The following is a 19470-nucleotide window of genomic DNA, read 5'->3' on the forward strand; positions in this document are numbered from 1 at the left end:
TTGCAAAAATTTAGGGTTTACAGCTGAGATCTCTCTTTCGTCCACCAAATTTGACTGAGATTTGCTCAAAATGGTTGAGAAATGCTGAGATCTTCTGAGAATGGGTTGGAGATGTTGAAAGAAGGCCAAGATGAGAGAGCAATCTGATTTTCTTTGTGAGAAAACCCTAAATTTTGTCTGCTGCTTGCTCCAACTTCCATTTAATGTAGTCACCTCTATTGCCAGACACCTCCAAAATGCTCTCATCTGATCAGCAATGTTGTTGCCAACCCGTGAAAGGTAACTCCGCTATCCCCTGCCTACTGCTGAGACTCCCAGATGGCTGTCGTCTGCAGCAAATTGCTATTCTTTGACCCAAAATGGACCTCTCTCTCTCTCTCTCTCTCTCTCTCTCTTTTCGTAATGGATATTATATTTATAAAGTACTAAACGACAAAAAAGTTACAAAAGTCATGGCAAAGACGCATAGGAAATTGCCATATGCCAGGGAAGTAACTCCTGAGGGAGTAAGAGTGCCGAATAAGATCTATGTGCCAATGCAAGAGACCTTTAAGCCTAGCAATATGTCCTTGAACATTAGAGACTGAATAAAAAAGAAAAGCATTCCGAATGGTCCAATTGTGCCAACAGCCCCAGTATCTGAGAAAGTGAAACAAGATCTTCATATGCGATTGTGCTGGTGTGGGGTATTTCGGCTGCACAAAAACCCAATCAAAAGGGCTTAGCGAGAAACCAACCACTGCTCGCCAAACCGCTAATAAGAGTGACCAGATTTTCTTAGCGAGAGGGCAAGAAATAAATAGATGACGGGCCGATTCCACACTAGTGGTGCAAAAGAAACAATTGCTGTTGGAGATTCGACGCTTGGAAAGGGCTGAAGCAAGAGAAAGACCACCAATCATCACCCTCCAAAGAAAGACCTCGCATCACAGTTACCTTTCACCATGACTAAGATTTACACAATCCCCATACAGTATTAGCTTTAGTAACCAGCCATGATGATCTTTAATCAGAAGATGATACACCTGGTTAGCTGAGGTCTTTTTCAAATCAGCCTGCCTGCAAGGTCCCAGTCTTGCCAGGGATTATCCGAAGCAAGGGCAGGAAACGGTTGTCTGCTCTGGAGCACCATCAAAAGCTGTCCCCATAAATCAGGTATCCACGAGGGATCCTGAAAAGCCTCCTGGCTATACGAAACGATATCAATACATTGCGACTGGCAAGGGTGGTATCTGCCAACTGAAGTCAAGCCCAAACGTGCGATGCAGTTAAATTTCGGTCTGAGCTCATGTTTGCCTTCCCAAGAAAGTAATCGTGAGACTGCCAACAATTCCAATTGAAAAGAGTTAGTAGCTAAGCGGTCCTCCACTGGATGCCACCGAGCCTTCTGGAGAACCAATTTTCAGGAACATACCAAATGAGCAAGCAGGGAGGATGAAGGACTAGAAAGCCGAGAGTCTGCATTAAGAACATGCCACTAGCAGCTCCGAATTTGGGTATTACCATGCACAAGCCCGTGATCCTCAAGAAAATAACGGGCTATAAAGACCCACGGGTGATGATCTAAGCACATGGCACGAAAAAGAGACCAACAAAGTGCCATCATATGAATTTCGGCATCCAAAATAGCCCCACCACCCATGCGTTTGGGGGTACATACATGCGACCAAGAAATCCATGAAATGCTTGTATGCAAGGAGTCCTTTTTCCATAACATGAAACGAATGTACTGAGTAAGGGCAAGCAATGTAGTAGTAGTCCAAGGCAGCAATGGCAAGAAATATGTGAGCATTGGCAACATAATTGTCTGAGCCACTTTGAGGCGAACATGGAAGGGCCAAGCCTGTGACTTCCAATATAGAAACTTAGCTGCCAGTTTCTGTGAAATCCACTCTAGTAGTTGCTTTGGCCGAACATCAACACCCAAAGGATACCCAAGATGCTTGACAATGGAACCACGGGGAACAACCATTCCCTGCCAGTCCAATGACTGCAAATCTGAGTCCGTGCAACTGAGAATGGCTGATTTCGAAGCATTGATATGAAGACCAGAAGCATGACCAAAGAGAGTCCAAACATCTGATGCTTTGCGAAGATTATCCTTGTCCGCACGCAAAATCATAAAACTGTCAGCCAAGGATTGACTAATGAAGTGCTGTCCAAAAGGAAGAGACAATCTAGCCAACTGAGAAGAAGCTGCCATATGAGATAACATCGAAAGAACCGGATGAGTCGCAAGGGCAAAAAAGAGAGGACTCAAAGGGCAACCCTGTCTCACGGAGCATGCAAGGAAAAATGGCTCGGTAACACCACTATTCAGCATAACACGCGCAGAAGCCGTAGCACTAATGGTGTAGATCAAACGAGACATCCAAGTACCAAAGCCCATAGTAGACATAAGTTCTGCAAAGAAGGACCAGTCTAGATAATCAAAAGCCTTTTCCAGGTCCAATTGAATCAATACCACCTCCTGATTAGAGTGCCTTGCATAGTCAATAGCCATTTGCACATTTAAGACATTATGCAGAATGTTTCGGCCCTTAATGAAACCATATTGAAGAGGATGCACAATGGCAGGAAGATGCTTATGGAGCCGATTCGCCATCACTTTGGAAAAAATCTTATACATAGAACCCATCAAAGAAATTGGTCGCCAATGTTTCAACATAGACAGCGAAGGAACTTTTGGAAGCAGTTTGATAAGTCCTTCTTTCCATGAGGAAGGCATGAACCCTGTTTCCCAAACCTGCTGAAACATAGCCGTCAATGGTTTCACCAGTCGGGTAGCAAAAACCTCAAAGAATTCATTAGTGAGACCATCCCAACCAGGACTTTTATCCTTGGGCAAGTGTAACAAAACATCCATAACCTCCGCCTCACAAATATCTATCTCCAAAGTAGTTTGCATGTCATGTGGAACGTGATTGCGGACCAAATCATAGAAAACTGAGCGGGCATGAGTAATTTGGTCAGAAGGTGAAGGAGTAGAACCAAGAAGGTCTAGAAAATAATTCCCACACATATTCACAATAGTTTGAGGATCAATGACCATTTGACCTTCTGCATCCTGGAGTCTAGGCATATTCTCTCGAGCAGGAGATGCATGGAGAGCTCGAAAGAACTTATGAGTCTGACAAGCATTATCTTATAAATTCTCAGTCAAATTTTGCAATTTGGCCTGCTGATAAGATTTCAACTGAAACTCTTTAATAAGATCAGGCAAACGCATAGCCAATGGCAGCAGAAATACATCATCTGGAGTCTCCACCAGTAGAGAACGAACCAAAGCCAATAATTCCTCCGCTGCTTGTCGAGGCCGTCGACAAAGAGAGGCATGATGAATCCCATACTGCTAAACAACCCGCTGTACATTAGCAATCGTTCAAAAGAAGCATTGCTCTCAGAGGAGAAATTCAATAAAAATCTATCAATCAATTGCTGCATATAACCCTGAAAGATTGAATGCTTCAAATAAGACGAGTTGAAACGCAACGGGAGTCTATCCAGAAATTGCTTAAAAGGTGCAATGGGTTGTACAAGCATCTCAAGCTATAGAGGAAAATGGTCCGACAAGGCATATTGCTGCAATACTTTCATTTCCAGCATCTCAGGAAAAAAAGCATCATCCTGCATGATGTACATGCGGTCCAACCGCGACCATGTAGTTGTATACTGCGCAGAATGAAAAGTAAACCCTGTAGAAGAAGGGTGTAGCCATGACCAGAGATCTTGCTTAAGTACGGCAAGAGCAAACACATTCCACGCACGGTTTTCCGGAGTGTCCATCACCGAATGCTCTGATGTTGACTGTGAAGGATCAACACACATATTAAAATCCCCCATAAAAAAACCTCGTCTGCCAAGTGACAAGGAGGTCTGCAAAGTATTCCAAAGATCCCGGCGGGATAAAGGGTCATTTGGAGCGTAGAGCCCAAGTAACCATAAGATCTCTCCTTCAAATAAAACTTCAATCACCACAAAATGACCATGTACATCATTTTTAATAAGAACAGGCTGATATTTCTCATGTACAATCATAAGCACACTTGAATAATGCATGGGATGTGTCCCTGCATAAAACAAGCGAAACCCATGGCAATCCACAACTTTTCCTGCTTCACCATGACTTTTGTACTCAACAGCACACAAGACATCCCACTGATTCTCATGCAATAAACTCCACATGGCATGTTGCTTATTGCGAGAACAAATGCCTCGCACATTTCACGTGGCTATCTTCATGTGTATTCAAAAAAGAGAATCATGAACAAGGGCAAAGCTTGCCTCGATTTAACCTTTTCTGCTAGAATGTCAAGGACTCCCTCATCCAAAAAATCAGCTAACACGGCAAAAGATTTCCAACGACCAAATTTAGAGGTAGACGGTATATCCACTGTCTCGGGGATGGAATGGGGATAACAACGATTCCATGGGGTAATCACCTTACCTCTAGCATCAAAAGCTAACTGAGCAGGTGGGCCCTTCGGACCATCTGTATATACTTTCTTGGTGGGCTGATTGCGAGGAGCAGAAGAAACCGTAGGACGAGTAGTGTGCTCTGAAGACAACATGTCTTTCCTGCGCATATAAGTACGCAAGGAATCTTGTGAAGCATTAGGCACAATATCTGCCATACCAGCATCAAACCTTTTACCTTTTTTTGCACGTACATCTATCCAGTCATTGTCACGGGAATCCAAATCCGAAGCATGTTGTTTGCCTTTATCCAAAACCTTAGGTGGCTGGGTTGCATCCTGCGACGGAGCATCAAGTTCCACATCTTCCATGGAAGGGCAAAACTTGCTTAGCATCTGAAGTCGGTTGCTTCACTGGACATTCGGCCATAAAATGCCCCAATTTTCCACACGAAAAACAATGCTCGGCAAAGTTACCCCATTTCAAACGAAAGTGCAAAGGATGCATGCCAGAGCAATTAAGACGTAACCAAGCAGGCCTTTTCCGAGCAGTGTCCCATAACATACACAAACGGTTACGATTCGTGGCCCTTAGGCTCAGGGGAACCAAAACAGTACCCACAACGGCCATAGCATCCTTTAACAGTGGCCAATAGACAGCCGGACAGTTTTCCACTTCAACCCACACCGGGCATTCGCGTTGAAGCAAGCGCTGAAAATCTTCCATTAGGCACCATGGCACAGCATGGACCAAACGACGATCAAAGAACAATGGCAGTTTAGTCAAAAGATCGGCACGATGCTTCTCGGATTTCAACAGCACCTCATAAAAGCCTCGGGGCCCAACAAAAATCTCTTCAACACACTCCCCTTGTAGTAGACTTTGCAGCCACTGGCGAATATAGGAAAGCACTGAGATTTTATCAGTGAAGAAGAGTATAACAGCACGTTCATAAAACCGACCCCCAGGACTGGTGGGCGACGGCTTATTCCGTCTGCGGGCAAGTGGAACCGGCCGGAGTATGACAAAGCGGTGCAGGCGGCAGGTCATGACAGGTCGCCATCGCTCTCTCTCTCTCTAAGACTCTCTCTCTTCTCTCTCTCTTCTCTCTTTCTCTCTCTCTCTCTCTCTCTCTCCCCCCCCCCCCCCCCCCAAAAGCTATAAACTAAGTGAATGATTGAGACTTAGCCCTCAAAAATGTTTTCTCAGTTTGCATGGGCGTTTTTGCCAAGTGGCAGCCTTTTAAACCCAATTTCAGCATTATCCAACCATTTAATGAATTTTTAGAACTAAATAATATTAAAAATTAATTTCAGCTTTTCTAACCCTACCCAAAATTAAGTTGCCTAGGCCATTTGTAACTTGGAGTGGTCCCCAACCTTCGTTGACTCTTACACTAGCATTAATTAATTAATTAATGCTAGTCCCTAATGTCACCATCAACACCTATTGGCCAAATAACAGTTGTAGGGTCAAATCTGACTCCAACTGACCCCCAAAGCCCAACTGGCATAACTTATCATAACTTTTACCTTTGACATCCACTGCATCCTCTAGGTCCTTGGCTTGTTACCATGAAATAACTGCCAAGTGCATCACATGTGCTAAACAACCTTGCACATTTGATTAATAACTTAATCAAATGCTATCAGCAAGAATAAAGTATCTCAAAATTTCATGTCCCTCTAACACAAGCAACCTCATTTCATTTTGTGATGGATGGTCCAGAGCACCAGGCTTTGGATGCTTTGGCAGCTTCCTAATTAAAATAGGATGTGGTCTTGGCTCCACCCTTCAAAGCATGGAATTGTATACCATTCTCTTTAGCATCCTAATACTTGGGCTAGATTGGATAGGATGTATGTTTGCAAAAGTGTAACTCTCCTTTTGGCAATGTTAATTATGTGGGTGGAGCCATGACATCTTCTTCTAGATCACTACCCTTTGGTGTTAGAAATGATCGATTATTGGTGGATACTTTCAAGGCCTTGTTGAGTCGTTTGCATGTGTGGTTCAATTAATCATTTTAGCCGTATGTTGAGTTCTTGGAGTATGTGTCGTAGCTGATTGCTTCATTTGGTAGACGGATCCTCTTTGAGGTATCTATACATGGTTGATATTTTAGGAGAATGCACATACATTGTCTTGAGAATATGGGATTCACCATGCATTTATTGGTAGACCTGAATTGCAATAGTTGCAATCTTTGTTGGAGCATTCTTTGGCCTTGCAGTAGATTAGCCAAAGACCCTAGAAGAGGGCACAAAACAATAAGGTTCTACTGTAGTTATCACTGCTCACACGTATCTCAACCACAAGGTTTTTAAAAGTGAAACAAGTTGAATGCATCACATTAATGTGCAATAGACATTGTGCTAAGCGAGAAAAGAACACATCAAAAGCACTCAGAACAAATGAATACATAGATGATCAAACAGAGATTGCTGAAGGGATTGGCAAACCTACAAGTGTCAAAAGATTTGTCACCAAAAATACCATGATTGGGGGATTGCTGAAATGTCCAGAAAGCCCCGTATCGCACCTAGTCGAAGTAGTACACATGAGAATGGAAGGCAGCTGGAACAATGCCAAGGAACCAGAAGCACTTCCCAAACCGGGAAAGTGAAAAACAAGCTCTCAATATGTTGAGATGTCGTCAAGGAGGGAGCAGGAGACAGGGCAGCCCCAAAAAAATTGTTGGACTGTTTCTGAGGTGCCATGCAAGGAAATGTGTGTGCACACACGCGCACGTGCGCATGCGCACACACTCACACACACACACACACACACAGAGTCAATCAAGGAGAGTTCTGGCCTATGAAAAGATATGCTATTGTGATTTTATCCGTGAATCTATCTTAAACCTTGATCTTGGCCCTTTGATCAAGGGCTCATATTGCTCGTATATCTATTGCACTACCTTTATTTTTACTAGCCAGCTAATTGGGTTTTTATCCTTCGGACCTAAAGGTTAATCTCTGTCACAATCTATTTTAACTAATCCTGGTGCATCACATAATATAATTGCATCTCTCTTCCACCCATGTGTTACAAGTTACAACTCTTCCACTTGCCAACTTGTGGACACATTAAATGGTATCAATAATGTTCTTTGAGATAGCTTGCTTGATCAATGTCTCTGCAACATAGCAATCAACTTACTAATGCTGTCAATAACGTCATTTGAGTACCTTGCCTGACTGTTGTCTCTGAAACATTGAATTTGACTTACTAACGTTTTGTCTTTGATGTCTAGAGGATTGACAGGACAGAAAGTATCTTAGCAGACCCAATCACAAGTTTACCTATAGTAGACTACTCTCCAAGTGCTGCTTCTTCCATCATTTCAAAAAACCAGCAATTTGGACTAACACTAGAAAAAGGCCACAAAAAATCTATTTCCTTAAGAAAAGATGAGTTTCCACTGTGTGGAGCTTCACTACAGCGCACTCAAGCTGGTGAACTTTTCAGTGCAGCAGTGCACAATAAGTCTCCCTTGGTAAGCTGTCACTCTTTTGTGTACGAGAACATAAAACGTGTGATGCAGAGCAGAATCCAATGTTAGATTACATGTATGATATTGTTTTCTGGTTTTCAAGAGTTTTCTAGACTGGAGAAACTGTGGAAGAGCAGATGGATCTGCTGAGAGAGCAAATCAAAATGCTTGCTGGTGAGGTAGCTTTCCGTACCAGCTCATTGAAGAGGATGTTGGAACAATCATCAAGAAATCCAAATGATAGTACTTTACAAGTATCTTTCTTCAACCCTGTTCTATAAACTGTAACTTGTATAAGTACTTCTTAGGATTTTGCCATATCTGCTTATGTACCATAAAGGGTGGCCTCTTTTTGCATGAGTTTTGAGCAAGGTGCAATTTTTTCCATTGTGTCAAACAAGTGTGCATGGCTTTTGCAAGGCTCAAATACAAAAGGTCAAAGATGAAATACGTGAGAGAAAACACCAGATAAATCTACTTGAGAAACATATTAGTGGGTCTGAAGAGGGTTCAATGAAGAATGATTCATCATCTCAGATGCCTCAGGTACAGGAAGTTTATATTTTAGGGCCTTTTATGCATATTCCCTTTCATGTTGTAAGGGAGATTAATTACTTTGTGAATTTCTTAAGTAGTTCTTTCTTTTCCATTCTTACAGACTGTTTCAAAGCTCATGGGTAAATTAAGCGAAATGGCATTTGAATTAGAGGTAATTTTGCATTAGATTAACATTAACTGTATAGTGGGTTATACTGTTCCGGTCCAAAGTAAATAAAATAGGTGTGTGTTCCAGATCAAAACTGCTGACAACAGAGTTCTTCAGGAGCAGCTTCAAGCTAAGGTAACATGTGAACTTTGTTAAAGGTCGCCTGGAAATCTTAATGTTATCTTGTCCTAAAGACTCACACTTTCACTGCTTATAGATATCTGAGAATCGGGAGCTGGTGACTTTAACAAACTCGTTGAAAGAGCAGCTTGCAGCCATCATGGAAAAGATGCTGATTGAGAAGAAAGCAAAGGGCTATTCTGTTCATTCTAGAGATAAACTTACAGACTCTATTGTGAATGAAGCTTGGCTAAGCTCAAAAGGCTTGTCAGGAGAGCTATATTATGTTGAACGTAATGTACAGTGTGATGCTGATGCCAGAAGCTGCGGTTCACATGGAAGCATGATAACTACAGTTGTTGATGACAGCTTGCAAAACCAACTGCTCGCTCAGGTGTGCTTGTCTGAGCTTGCTGTGTATTTTGCTTGTTTTCCAAATTTTTCTACCATTAAATTGACACCAGGAAAATAACAGGTAGCTGAAATTGAGAAACTTAAGCAAGAGAACATCGAATTGATGGAAGAGAAAGCAGGCTTGCAAATTCGTGCTCAGAAATTAAGGGAAGAATCATTATATGCGAAAGAGCTTGCATCAGCTGCTGCAGTTGAGCTTAAAAATCTTGCTGAAGAAGTTAAGAAACTTTCGATTCATAATGCCAAGCTTCAAAAAGATCTGAATCTGGCTCAAGAATTATCATTTACAAGAGTTTTGACAAAGCCTGCAATTACTGGTAACCACCTCATGACCTCTCCATGAAATGGTTTATTGTGACATGCTTCAGATCTGATTGACTCTGAATTTCTGTACTGATTTCACTCTTTGGCTTTCTGTAAAGAACTTCAAAAGGAGTTGCATGCAAAAACAGAGAGAGAGGCTGGTTTAGAAGCTGCCCTTGCTGGCAAAGAGAATATGGAAACACACCTTCAGAGGAAACTGGAAGAGGCCAAGAAAAAGGAGGCAGACTTAGAAAGTGATTTAGCTGGAATGTGGATGCTTGTTTCAAAAATGAGAAAAGATAGGGAAAGTTTCATTGAGCTCAATAAAGCTGAAATGGTTGAAAACTTTGAGGCTGATCTTAATAAAGAGAAGCCTTCTGTTAGAATTGTGACAGGAAAAAATGGTAACCATGAAACAAAAGAGCTGGAAATTGGTAGAGATGCTGACGAACTGAAACCTGGCCTTGGGATAGAACGTCAAAGAAGTAAAGGAATGGAAATGCTGATTTCTCAGCTTTCTCAGCTCAAGGCAAGTCATCTTAGAGTCATCTCTGCTCGGAACCATTTTTTAAATCTGCCACTATAGGCACAGAGACAAACAATCCACAAGTCTTTTCTTTTTCTTTTGTTTTGGTGGTGGTGGGTTTTGGGGGGAGGGGGGGGTTTGTGGGGGGGAGTGGGGTGGGTTTGTGTTGGTCACACAGTGGGGTGCATGGGGAGGTTTGAAACCTGTTATTTATGAGATTAAATACGCAGTCCACATGCACATGGTTTTTTAAAGCAAAGTTCACCATATCTTGATGATGAATATTTTTAAATTCTATTTATGTTGACAGTTGTATGAGGCAATAACCATGTGAAACTCTGGTCTTAGAAGTGAGAAACTTTTGTTAATAATGGTTGCTTGTGAAATTTCACTTGATCATTCTATATGTCTAATCTAACTTGACTTCTTGGATTGATGGAAACAGCTGGAACATTTAGTGAGGGCAGTTTTGTGAACTTGTGAAAGATGATTTCCACTCCTCGAAGTTCCTTTGTTTTCTGGCTGACTGCTCATTTTAGTGGTTGCTCCCTGGTTGTGTCACTCCCCAGAGTTGTCAAATCAGGTGGGAAATCTTTTAACCCCTCACTATTGCCATTGGATAGTTCATGGGCGCAGCAGGTTTAACTTTTTTCCCGTACTTTGTTCCTTAACACTGCCTACACCCGTTGTCTTGGTTGGCAGTGACTTTGTCTTACAAACAGTGACCCACAGGGGACATGACGATGCTCTTCATTCCCTTAAATATAAACAATCAGGGACATAATTGACACGATATTCAGACTCCTCTTCTGTTGTCACCGACATGACTGTCTGGCATATCTAGATGGTTTCCAATGCAACGTTTTTATTTGGAGAATGCCGATAGGTGGTCTGCTCCTTGCCTCAGCTCTTTCCAGGTGTTGTATTTCTGATGGCAATTGTTATCTTTGCGCTACCAGTGTTGAGTCTTCCCACCATAGGTTTATTTCTTGCCCATTAGCCAGGAAAATCTAGTCCCTCGTGTCTAACGTCTGAGAGCTGTGGTTGGGCCTTTGATGCCCCCATCTAATTGGGTCTCTAGCAAGGTGAAATATCCCACTCCTGCAAAGCCATACATGATGATCTTGTTTCATTTTTTAAGATTTTAGGGTTGTTGGCACAACTAGGTCACCTGAAATGCAATCATTTTTTATTCCGGCTCTGGGGTTCAAAGTCATTGCTAAGCTCAAGGTCTTCTCCATTGGCAGTTGGATCTTATTTAGCATGCTGATCTTCTTCCTAGAGAGGATTTAGTTGCTTGGCATACAGGAGTTTCTTCTGCTACTCGGCCATGACTCTTGTATTTCTCATGGGATTAATATAACCATTCATTATGGGAAAAAAAAAAAGATTTGTTTACTCCTTGGCACACTCCTATTTCTTCAATTGTTCATTGGCCAAGCCTTGGCTGATGATACCTTTATGATCTTGAAAGCTGATTGGGATAACCTTTGCAAAGCTTTAGGCATATGGGATTTGTTTGCACAGGCTTCAGGGCTGCATATTAATCCCACCAAATCTTTCCTAATCAATTGTATGAAACAAGAGTTGCAGGCATTGGGTGGTAACTAAAGGAAGTATTACCGGACAATTGGGCTATCCTTTGGGTGTAAATGCATTATTGAAGCAATTGCTAGATTGGATTTTGCATGTGTGGCTAACAAATGTGTTGATTGGAAATCACAAGTGTGGCCTTTTCATGCGCGTCTTAAAGTGGCTTATACAATCATGCTGCCCATGATTTCATATTATTTGCCACTGTTACCTTGGTCAAAGACCAATTTGAGGGATATTACTCAGTCTGTCTGTTTTATGCTCTAGAAAAAATATTCTATGCATTTAGGGATTTCTTGGATATCTTGGAATCATATTTGTACACCAAAAGAATTAGGGGTGGTGCAATCTTGGATGTGGAAACTCATGTCAGTCTCAGATCTTTTGTTTTGATTCACTTGGTTTGCTTATTGAAAGTGGTGCTTTAGAAATCTGATTGGCATCCAAGTGATGATCATTTGCAAGCCAACTCTATGCAGGCTGAATTGCTTGCTGTTGTTTTATGGGAAGGAAAGCAATAATCTAGAACTAGATTAAATCGAACGGTACTGCTTGGATTGATTTCTATTGCTGATGTGATTTTGTCTGCACGACAAGCTTTGATGTCTTTCTGGTTGGTTTGAAGGATATTTTGTGTTCCTAGGAGATACCTTAACTTATGGGAAACTATAACATGATCATTATGTGACCGACAACACTTCCCTAGGCTTCATATGGATAATCCGTGGTAAGATGGGAGAATTAAGGGTTGGCTTTGCTTGGAGCCTGCATCAGTTAATTAGATTTATCATTTTCTCATTAAGGATCATGATTGGCTGACACAAAAGGGCAACTGCATTTGGGACCTTCATAAAAGCATGAAATGGTTGAAATGAACAGTGATGGTGGATTGGGTCAATTAAAACCCCTTCAAATACAAAGTATTTATTTGGTGAATGTTGGTGTTGGTGGGTGATCTGCTGCTTGCTTATGCACTTTCTAGACACAATATCTCCAATGGTTTGTGCTTCTTCTCTTACTTGTGGAAATAAAGATTAGATTCCTTTAATCGAGATTTAGCATCATATGGTTGGAACTACCATGCATCCTCGTGATTAGGTATTTGGAAAGCCTAAATTTTGGATTCTGTGCAGCCGCATATGTGAAGGGAGTGAGCCTTGACGTGGAAGCATGGAGCGGGAGCAAGACCTATGGTGGAAGAAGAAACGGCAAGGGAGTGAGAGACACAAGATGTGGGAACTCCAATAGTCACAATGTGTGACTGGCCGGCCTTCCCTTTATTCAAATGTCACTGAAAGAATAAAGAATAAAGTGACAATGATGGGCGCCTGCCACCTGCAGTGAACCTTCGTGTGGTAGTTTGGGCAGTTCCAATCAGTTGTGGGCAGTTGGACAGGTGCTATGTGGTAGCACTGGGCAAATTCACACATGCAGGAGCAGTTGGACAGGTGCCACATGTGCTGTTAGGCAGTTGGTCTGTTTTGTGAGCAGCCGCCCAATAATTATTGACAGACGTGTCCTTTTTTTGGGGCTATTTATGTCAGCCCAGCCCACACACTTTGTTATCATACTGATCATAGATTTCTAGGTTGCTCATCGTGGAGATTGCTACGCAGGCTTTGAGGCTCATAGTCGATGAGATCGTTGAGGAGGAGATACGGAGACATCTGCATTGCGCCATGCACATATCTTTTTTTTTGCAAATAAAGTGTGGCTAATTATATTACTTCAGAAAAAACCTGAGTACAAAGAAGTGCTCATGCTCAACAAACTAGTTGGAGTTGATGCAGAATCACAGATATATCAAGTATACAAGTCTCTTAGGGCGGTCTAGGGGGGATGGGGGCAAGAAGCCATGGAGGGGGTGTGTATCGCCATCTGGGGCTGCTTGCTTGCATCACGAAAAACAGGTCTTGGCCACCCCAAGTGCGCATGAAATGAAAACGGAGCTCCTGACGAGCTCAAGAGTCGCCTTGCACTTGGTCCTATCGGCCGCAAAGGGAGTGGATGATGGCAGTCCAGAGCTTTGCTAAAGTCGATTGTACTGAAGGTCTCTCCCTGTCAAAAATCTCCTGACACTGCGCCTTCTAGAAGAAAGATTTGTTTACCTTTGCACTTGCATTGAGAGGAGATCTGTAAGCTTTTGACAGATTTCGATGCATATCGGCAGCCTATGCTTACAATTACAGGAGGAGAATCGTTATTGGAAAACTCCATGTCTAAGAAGTTTGACGATATTGATGGTCATCAAGACAACTTGGTTGAAGATGAAGATTACTATGAGTATGAAATATTGTTACGGAAACCTCTCTGTGGGATGCAGAGAAGAATATGCATTATGCAAATGAGCAGAAGGCATATGGTGAATTTCAAATCCTAGGATGTAGCTCCTTGAACAAAGACAGATTTTCAAGTAACAACACCACTTTTTGTAGAAGAGTGCAAGATGAAGGTTTTAATTTTGCTTTTGGGGATGGTCCAAATAAAGGTGAGACTTTGTGTGAGGGGCTTTTTCTGCGTACCAATGGTCAGGTCGAAGCTTATATGAGGGAACAGGCAGACTTGATTGCGAGAGAAGTGAGCTTGTTCTCTTATGGAGAAGTTGAGTCTAGATTAACCCAACTTGAAAAACTGGCTCCAAATTTTCACAAGGTACATTATCTTAGGTATTTAAACTCTCTTTCAAATGGAGATTTTACATACATCTGCCTGGATATCATTTTGTCCGTCAGACTTGCCAACTTGAGCCACTGCATTGGCAAACTTCAACTACCCCGTCGATGTACGGAGGTTAGTATATCTCATGCTTTCAGTTGCCTGTTCCTCCGTGGTAAGACTAGCATCTGAGGAAGCCAAACTATGTGTCAAAAGTTGGGAACTCTCACCACCGTCTCTTTGGTCCCACAGTAGCCCCTGCAATTCCCTGTGAATTGCTCTATAAAGATTCCTCATCAGAAAGTCCGGGGCATCAGGACCATTGAAACCATCATAGATCCCAACAAAGAGCCAACCATGCTCCTCCGAAACAACATGAACTCCATCTTCCCCAGCCTTACCTTGAGCCCACTGAAGGCTGTGATTCTCCTTGGAATCCACATCAGAAGAAGCATAGCCCAAATCTGATGGAAAATCATACAAACTTCTTGCTTGTCTGTGGAAATTGCACTAAACAAACTGCCGAACTGGAGCGAACAGGGACCTTTGAGTCCATGTAACACTAAAGCTTGTTTCGGTAATAATGGCGGCTGTTGGTAATTATTGCAGGGTAGGGAACGGCATTTTCACAGCGATGGTAGCGGCAACAAATCCTGATTTGCAGGTAGTAATGGTATTAAGATCATGGGCAAGCGTCAAGCGATGAACAAGAAACGAAAAAGGATGGCGTGGAATGATGAGGTGGCTACCATTGATGATAGGCCAAAAATGGCGATTACTGCGGCTGTTGTTGATATTGTAGCGAATTTGTGGTTGTTTTTCTCGTAATTAGGTGGTGGCCTTTGTCAACCTCTGGAGGGCAACCGACTAATGGACTCGAAGGCTGCTCGGAGATGGACATCTTGTGCCAAGCACAAGAGAGGATGGTTATTTTGATAAAACATGATGACGACGAGTCTGGAAATACGTCCATGGAGAAGCCCAAAATGAGATTGTATGCAGAGTCGGCGGAGTCTAAAAAGCAATAATGGCATAAGCGTAATAGCAGAAAACAACATTCAGAATTTCAGGATGGCGGTTTCAGCGTTTAAAGCATAAGACTTTGTGTTTTTGAGCCTTAAGGGCTTACTTTTAGCTTAAACGTTTTGAAAGGCTAAAAGCTTATTAAAAGCTAAAAGCATAGAGAACGTGAGGGGTGTGGAAAAACTATATAAAGATGTGTGAGATGGAGGTCTTGGGGCCCTACTCCTTGCATTGAAGTTTGTAATTTGAGGAAGGTCGCATGATATGAGAGAGGATCTTGAGTCGAGCTTTAAGCTCCTCGCCTCTTCGAAGCTTTGCCATCAAATTGGAAGAGAGAGGCTTGAGGTTGAGCATTGAGCCCCTCGCCTACTTTGAAGTTTTCACCATCAAGTCACTTATGAAGTTGGCTTGAGTTCGAGCTTGGTGCTCCTCGCCTTCCTTGAAGATCATCATCAAGTTCTATGGAGTGGCTTTTGAGTCAAGCTATGAACTCCTTACCCTCTTCGAAGTTCTCGTCATCAAATTCTACGAGAGTGGCTTGAGTTCGAGCTTTGAGCTCCTCCCCTTCCTTGAAGATTTTTCCATAAATCCTGACATTCCACCTTCTCTTCTCTCTCAGATTAAGATCGAGAGAATGACCTTGTCTTCTAATTGGCTAGTGAACCTTTGCTTGCTTACAAGAGACAAATTCCATCTTCAGCTGTTCATATGTCTTTTGATCATATCCGAGAGTCTCTTGATCTTGTATCTGGTCTTTAATCAAAGAATTTGTTTTCTCATTCGTCTTGAATCTAAAATTCTTTTGAATAATTATTTTACTTTGAGTACTCCCATCGCAAAGAGTCCTTGCGGCAAGCAACTTTCACGAACCCCTGTGCAAATTCTGTGCGACACCACTGCACTCTGATTGCATCCTAGATGCTCTTTGCTATCCCGTCCCATGAGTACTTGCATATCTCTATTCCAACTTTTGCCAAGTACTCTTGGTTCTTCTGTATAAGGCATCTGAAGGGAATCCTTGCTTGATAATGTGTCTGAGTGCCTAAAGTAGTCTCTCTTTGTAGAGAAGTGCAAGTGGCCTTGCACTGATCACCATACATGCCATTCTAAGGAGCAGTAGACCGTGGGGGTTTTGGTGGGGGTAAGGTATGTGGAAATGTGTACATAGCTGAAATATGCAATGCTTGTGCCAAATCTCTCATTCATTCCTCTAGTGTTTCGCTTAACATCTGTAAACAATGATACACAAAGCCACCATATATGTGTGAAGTATCCCTTGCAAAGTGGTATGTCACATGCTTGGGGAGGCATGGTGTTATATATCTCATGTGCCTGTTAGAGACACTAAATGTCAAAATGGCATGGTCCACGACAACCATGTATATTGTATAGATCACCACATAGTCTTGAAGGAAATAGAATCATGCCCTGTGCTACAGAATACGGCTAAGGCAACACTTAAAAAATCATCTACCTAGCATTTAAGTTGAATGCTTGCCAAGGAGACATAACAAGGAAGTCCATTCAAGAAAAAGTGAATGAGCAGTTTCAAGGCACTACACAACGTGTGTGTCATATGCTTTTGGTTGAAGCCCCCACTCCAATTGACTCTTCAAAGTCCCCCCTTTGGACCAGTTTCTAGTGAGAACAATTACTTCCATCATATTTTGGGTTTTGACATGGAGGTACTATTAGTAATGATATATGCTTCTTTGCTCCAAAGAATTTTGATAAACGATATCTCACAAACTCAAGCACATGCATTGCCAATTAACTTAACTATAACACATTTTAGTAGGGTTAGGTGACATTTCATATGTAGTATTGCAAGAATCCAAGAACCTATTGATCTAGTCAAGCACCAAGAGATCAAAATGTAAGATCCAAGTCTAAGTGCGTGTATACAACCCAAACCAAGAAATTCAAAGTCCTAGTGCCATTAGTCTAGCATCAACTAGTGGATGTCAATGTTGAACTTTAGTAATGCTTTAACATGGACACTAGTCATTTGAAGCAAATCATTTCAAATTTAGTAAGAGATCCTCAATTGTCTTATTTGCAAGTTCTTTGTTGATGTAATTTGTGACATTTTTGCTTTAGACATGGTAGTGGATGCATTAAGAAAATAACTTGTGCAACCTTATGATTCATTTTTAAATTTAACTGTGGTATGTTTCCTTCAAACATGGCAGTGAATGCATTAAAACAGAACATATTAACACCATGAAATCTTGTTTAACAAATGATTAACAAATCATTGCATGAAAAATTGTGCTACCACCAACGTATCTTGGCTGCCCCATCATAGAATGCATGTTTGGCTGTCCAAAATCCATTGGATTGGCACTTCCATGTTGGCCTTGCATTTGCATTCCTTGCAAACTGTTTTGCTTCATTGGCCTCTTTGGGAGCGTCAAGTGAAGGCGTTGGCATTACCTTCGGTGCACTTTGCTGTCCCATAGGTGTAGAAGATGACTTCAACTTCTTGCCCTTGCCGTCCCTCTTTGGAGCATTCAAAAATTGGGTGAACTGAGGATATTTTTCCAATTCAACAAAGAGATTTCCTGCTATCCTCATCCGATTCTTGAATTGGTCATCAAATTCCTCTTCACTTTGTTAGTCATCAGCCTCATTATCCCTTGAAGGCCTTGCATATTGCCCGACAGCAACATTTTTAGCTTGCTATCCGTGGTCTAAGCCTTGTCCAAGATCAGGCATTGCATTTCCTTCATTCCATGTGAATGTTCATATTGAGAGGCATCATCACTGCTTGATTCCAAAGTCACATCACTAATGCCATCAATACGTATGTTAAAAATTTCCCTATGTAATGCCATAAAAATGTGTTTTGTTTTTAACTGGTAGTAGGTGTGCTGAATAATCTCTTCTGTAAGTATGAAAACTTATGATGCATTTTTCTGTTTGTAATATTGCCAGAGTGAAGAACTCAACGGTTTGAACATTGCTGCACTAGAGGACCTTCAAAATCTTCATGTGGAAGCATTGACTAAACTTTGTCAAGCAAAGGTAGATACCTGTTGATTAATAATGTTTCTTGATGTGTCCATTTTTGTTAAACATAAGTGCAGGAGCTTGACTGGAAAGGTTAACAGAATTTTGACCCCCTCCACCCCAGGGTCCAAAGGGGGAAGATCTTTGTGTCTTGCTCATTATAGGGATTGAGCACGATGCAGAACACAACACATTTGCACTGGTGTCTTGATGTATGATGATAACGGTCAGTGATGGGTTGCATCTTCCGCAGCACTGTTCATGTTATCTCTAGTGTGTCTTGTATAACCTCTGAATGAGCAGCACTTGGTGCTGCTAATCAGGTGAAACTGTAGTTCCTTCTGATGCTCAATAATCTTACACCAACTCCAAAGATCGTACAAGGTACCGTGTCAATAGAAGGATGATTAAGCTCAGACTAGGGAAGGCCAGGTATGATGCTGGAGAAGTCTACAAGCAGGAAAGGAGAGGCAGGTATCCGGGGCACTAGAGTAGTACGTGAAGCAGCCTAATGCGTGGGATATCATGGGCGAATGGTGAAGCTACCTGAGGGCCAGGGAAGTAAAGGTGGGGGCCTGCAAGACTGAGTAGTGTCAGGGATGTAGAATAAGGCACCTACAATGAAGGCCTGTATGATTGCATTACGCAAGCAAGGTTATTATGCAGATCTCTTGTAATAATAAGATGTTTTAGAGAGCTTCTCCCAGTTTTATGGCTATGCTGGGACTGCAGACAACTGAATGGCAGTGAGCAGAAGCAGGTCTGTTCAACACTAGAATGCTGCAGGGAAGCAGAAGCAGGTACCTGCAATACTTCATGGAATACTGGCAGGAAATCCCTAGATCCGTCATGTCAAACTCCTGCTGTAGAATAGATCGAGTGTGCTCCACCTGCTGAGTGTTGCTCCCTATAATAATAAGATCATTCACATACAAGTTTAGCAAAACACAAAGGTCACCCACAACCCTAAAGTAGAGGTTGGGGTTATGATCGGAGCGCTGAAAACCACACTGTAGAAAGAAGCAGTCAATCCTCTGGTACCAAGCATGAGGAGCCTGCTTCAGGCCATAAAGGGCCTTCCGCAGCCTGTAGACATGATCCTCCTTCCCTTGCACAAGAAAACCTGGAGGTTGTGAAACATAGATCTCCTCCTCAAGGATGCCATTTAGAAAGGCTGACTTGATGTCCATCTGGTAAACAGGCCAA

At 42.1% G+C, this 19470-nt stretch overlaps 1 protein-coding gene across 3 annotated transcripts in view; it reads left to right on the forward strand.

Moving 5' to 3' along the window:
• Nucleotides 1-19470, forward strand: part of LOC148027580 (kinesin-like protein KIN-7K, chloroplastic) — a 98832-nt gene that overhangs the window by 73235 nt on the left and 6127 nt on the right. For all 3 annotated transcript variants that reach the window (XR_015692609.1, XM_087689298.1, XM_087689299.1), the window contains 9 exons: nucleotides 7673-7915; nucleotides 8026-8166; nucleotides 8333-8458; nucleotides 8571-8621; nucleotides 8706-8753; nucleotides 8836-9132; nucleotides 9214-9469; nucleotides 9575-9984; nucleotides 18190-18279. Coding sequence is in view for 2 of the 3 variants with exons in the window: in XM_087689298.1 (XP_087545424.1) it covers nucleotides 7673-7915; nucleotides 8026-8166; nucleotides 8333-8458; nucleotides 8571-8621; nucleotides 8706-8753; nucleotides 8836-9132; nucleotides 9214-9469; nucleotides 9575-9984; nucleotides 18190-18279 (1662 nt within the window). In the remaining variant the exon portion in view is untranslated. The remainder of the gene's footprint in view (nucleotides 1-7672; nucleotides 7916-8025; nucleotides 8167-8332; nucleotides 8459-8570; nucleotides 8622-8705; nucleotides 8754-8835; nucleotides 9133-9213; nucleotides 9470-9574; nucleotides 9985-18189; nucleotides 18280-19470) is intronic.

The sequence above is a fragment of the Lygodium microphyllum genome, chromosome 12 (assembly GCF_053477565.2).
Source record: "Lygodium microphyllum isolate KBCC chromosome 12, Lygodium_microphyllum_v1.1.10, whole genome shotgun sequence".
Classification (NCBI taxonomy): Eukaryota; Viridiplantae; Streptophyta; class Polypodiopsida; order Schizaeales; family Lygodiaceae; genus Lygodium; species Lygodium microphyllum.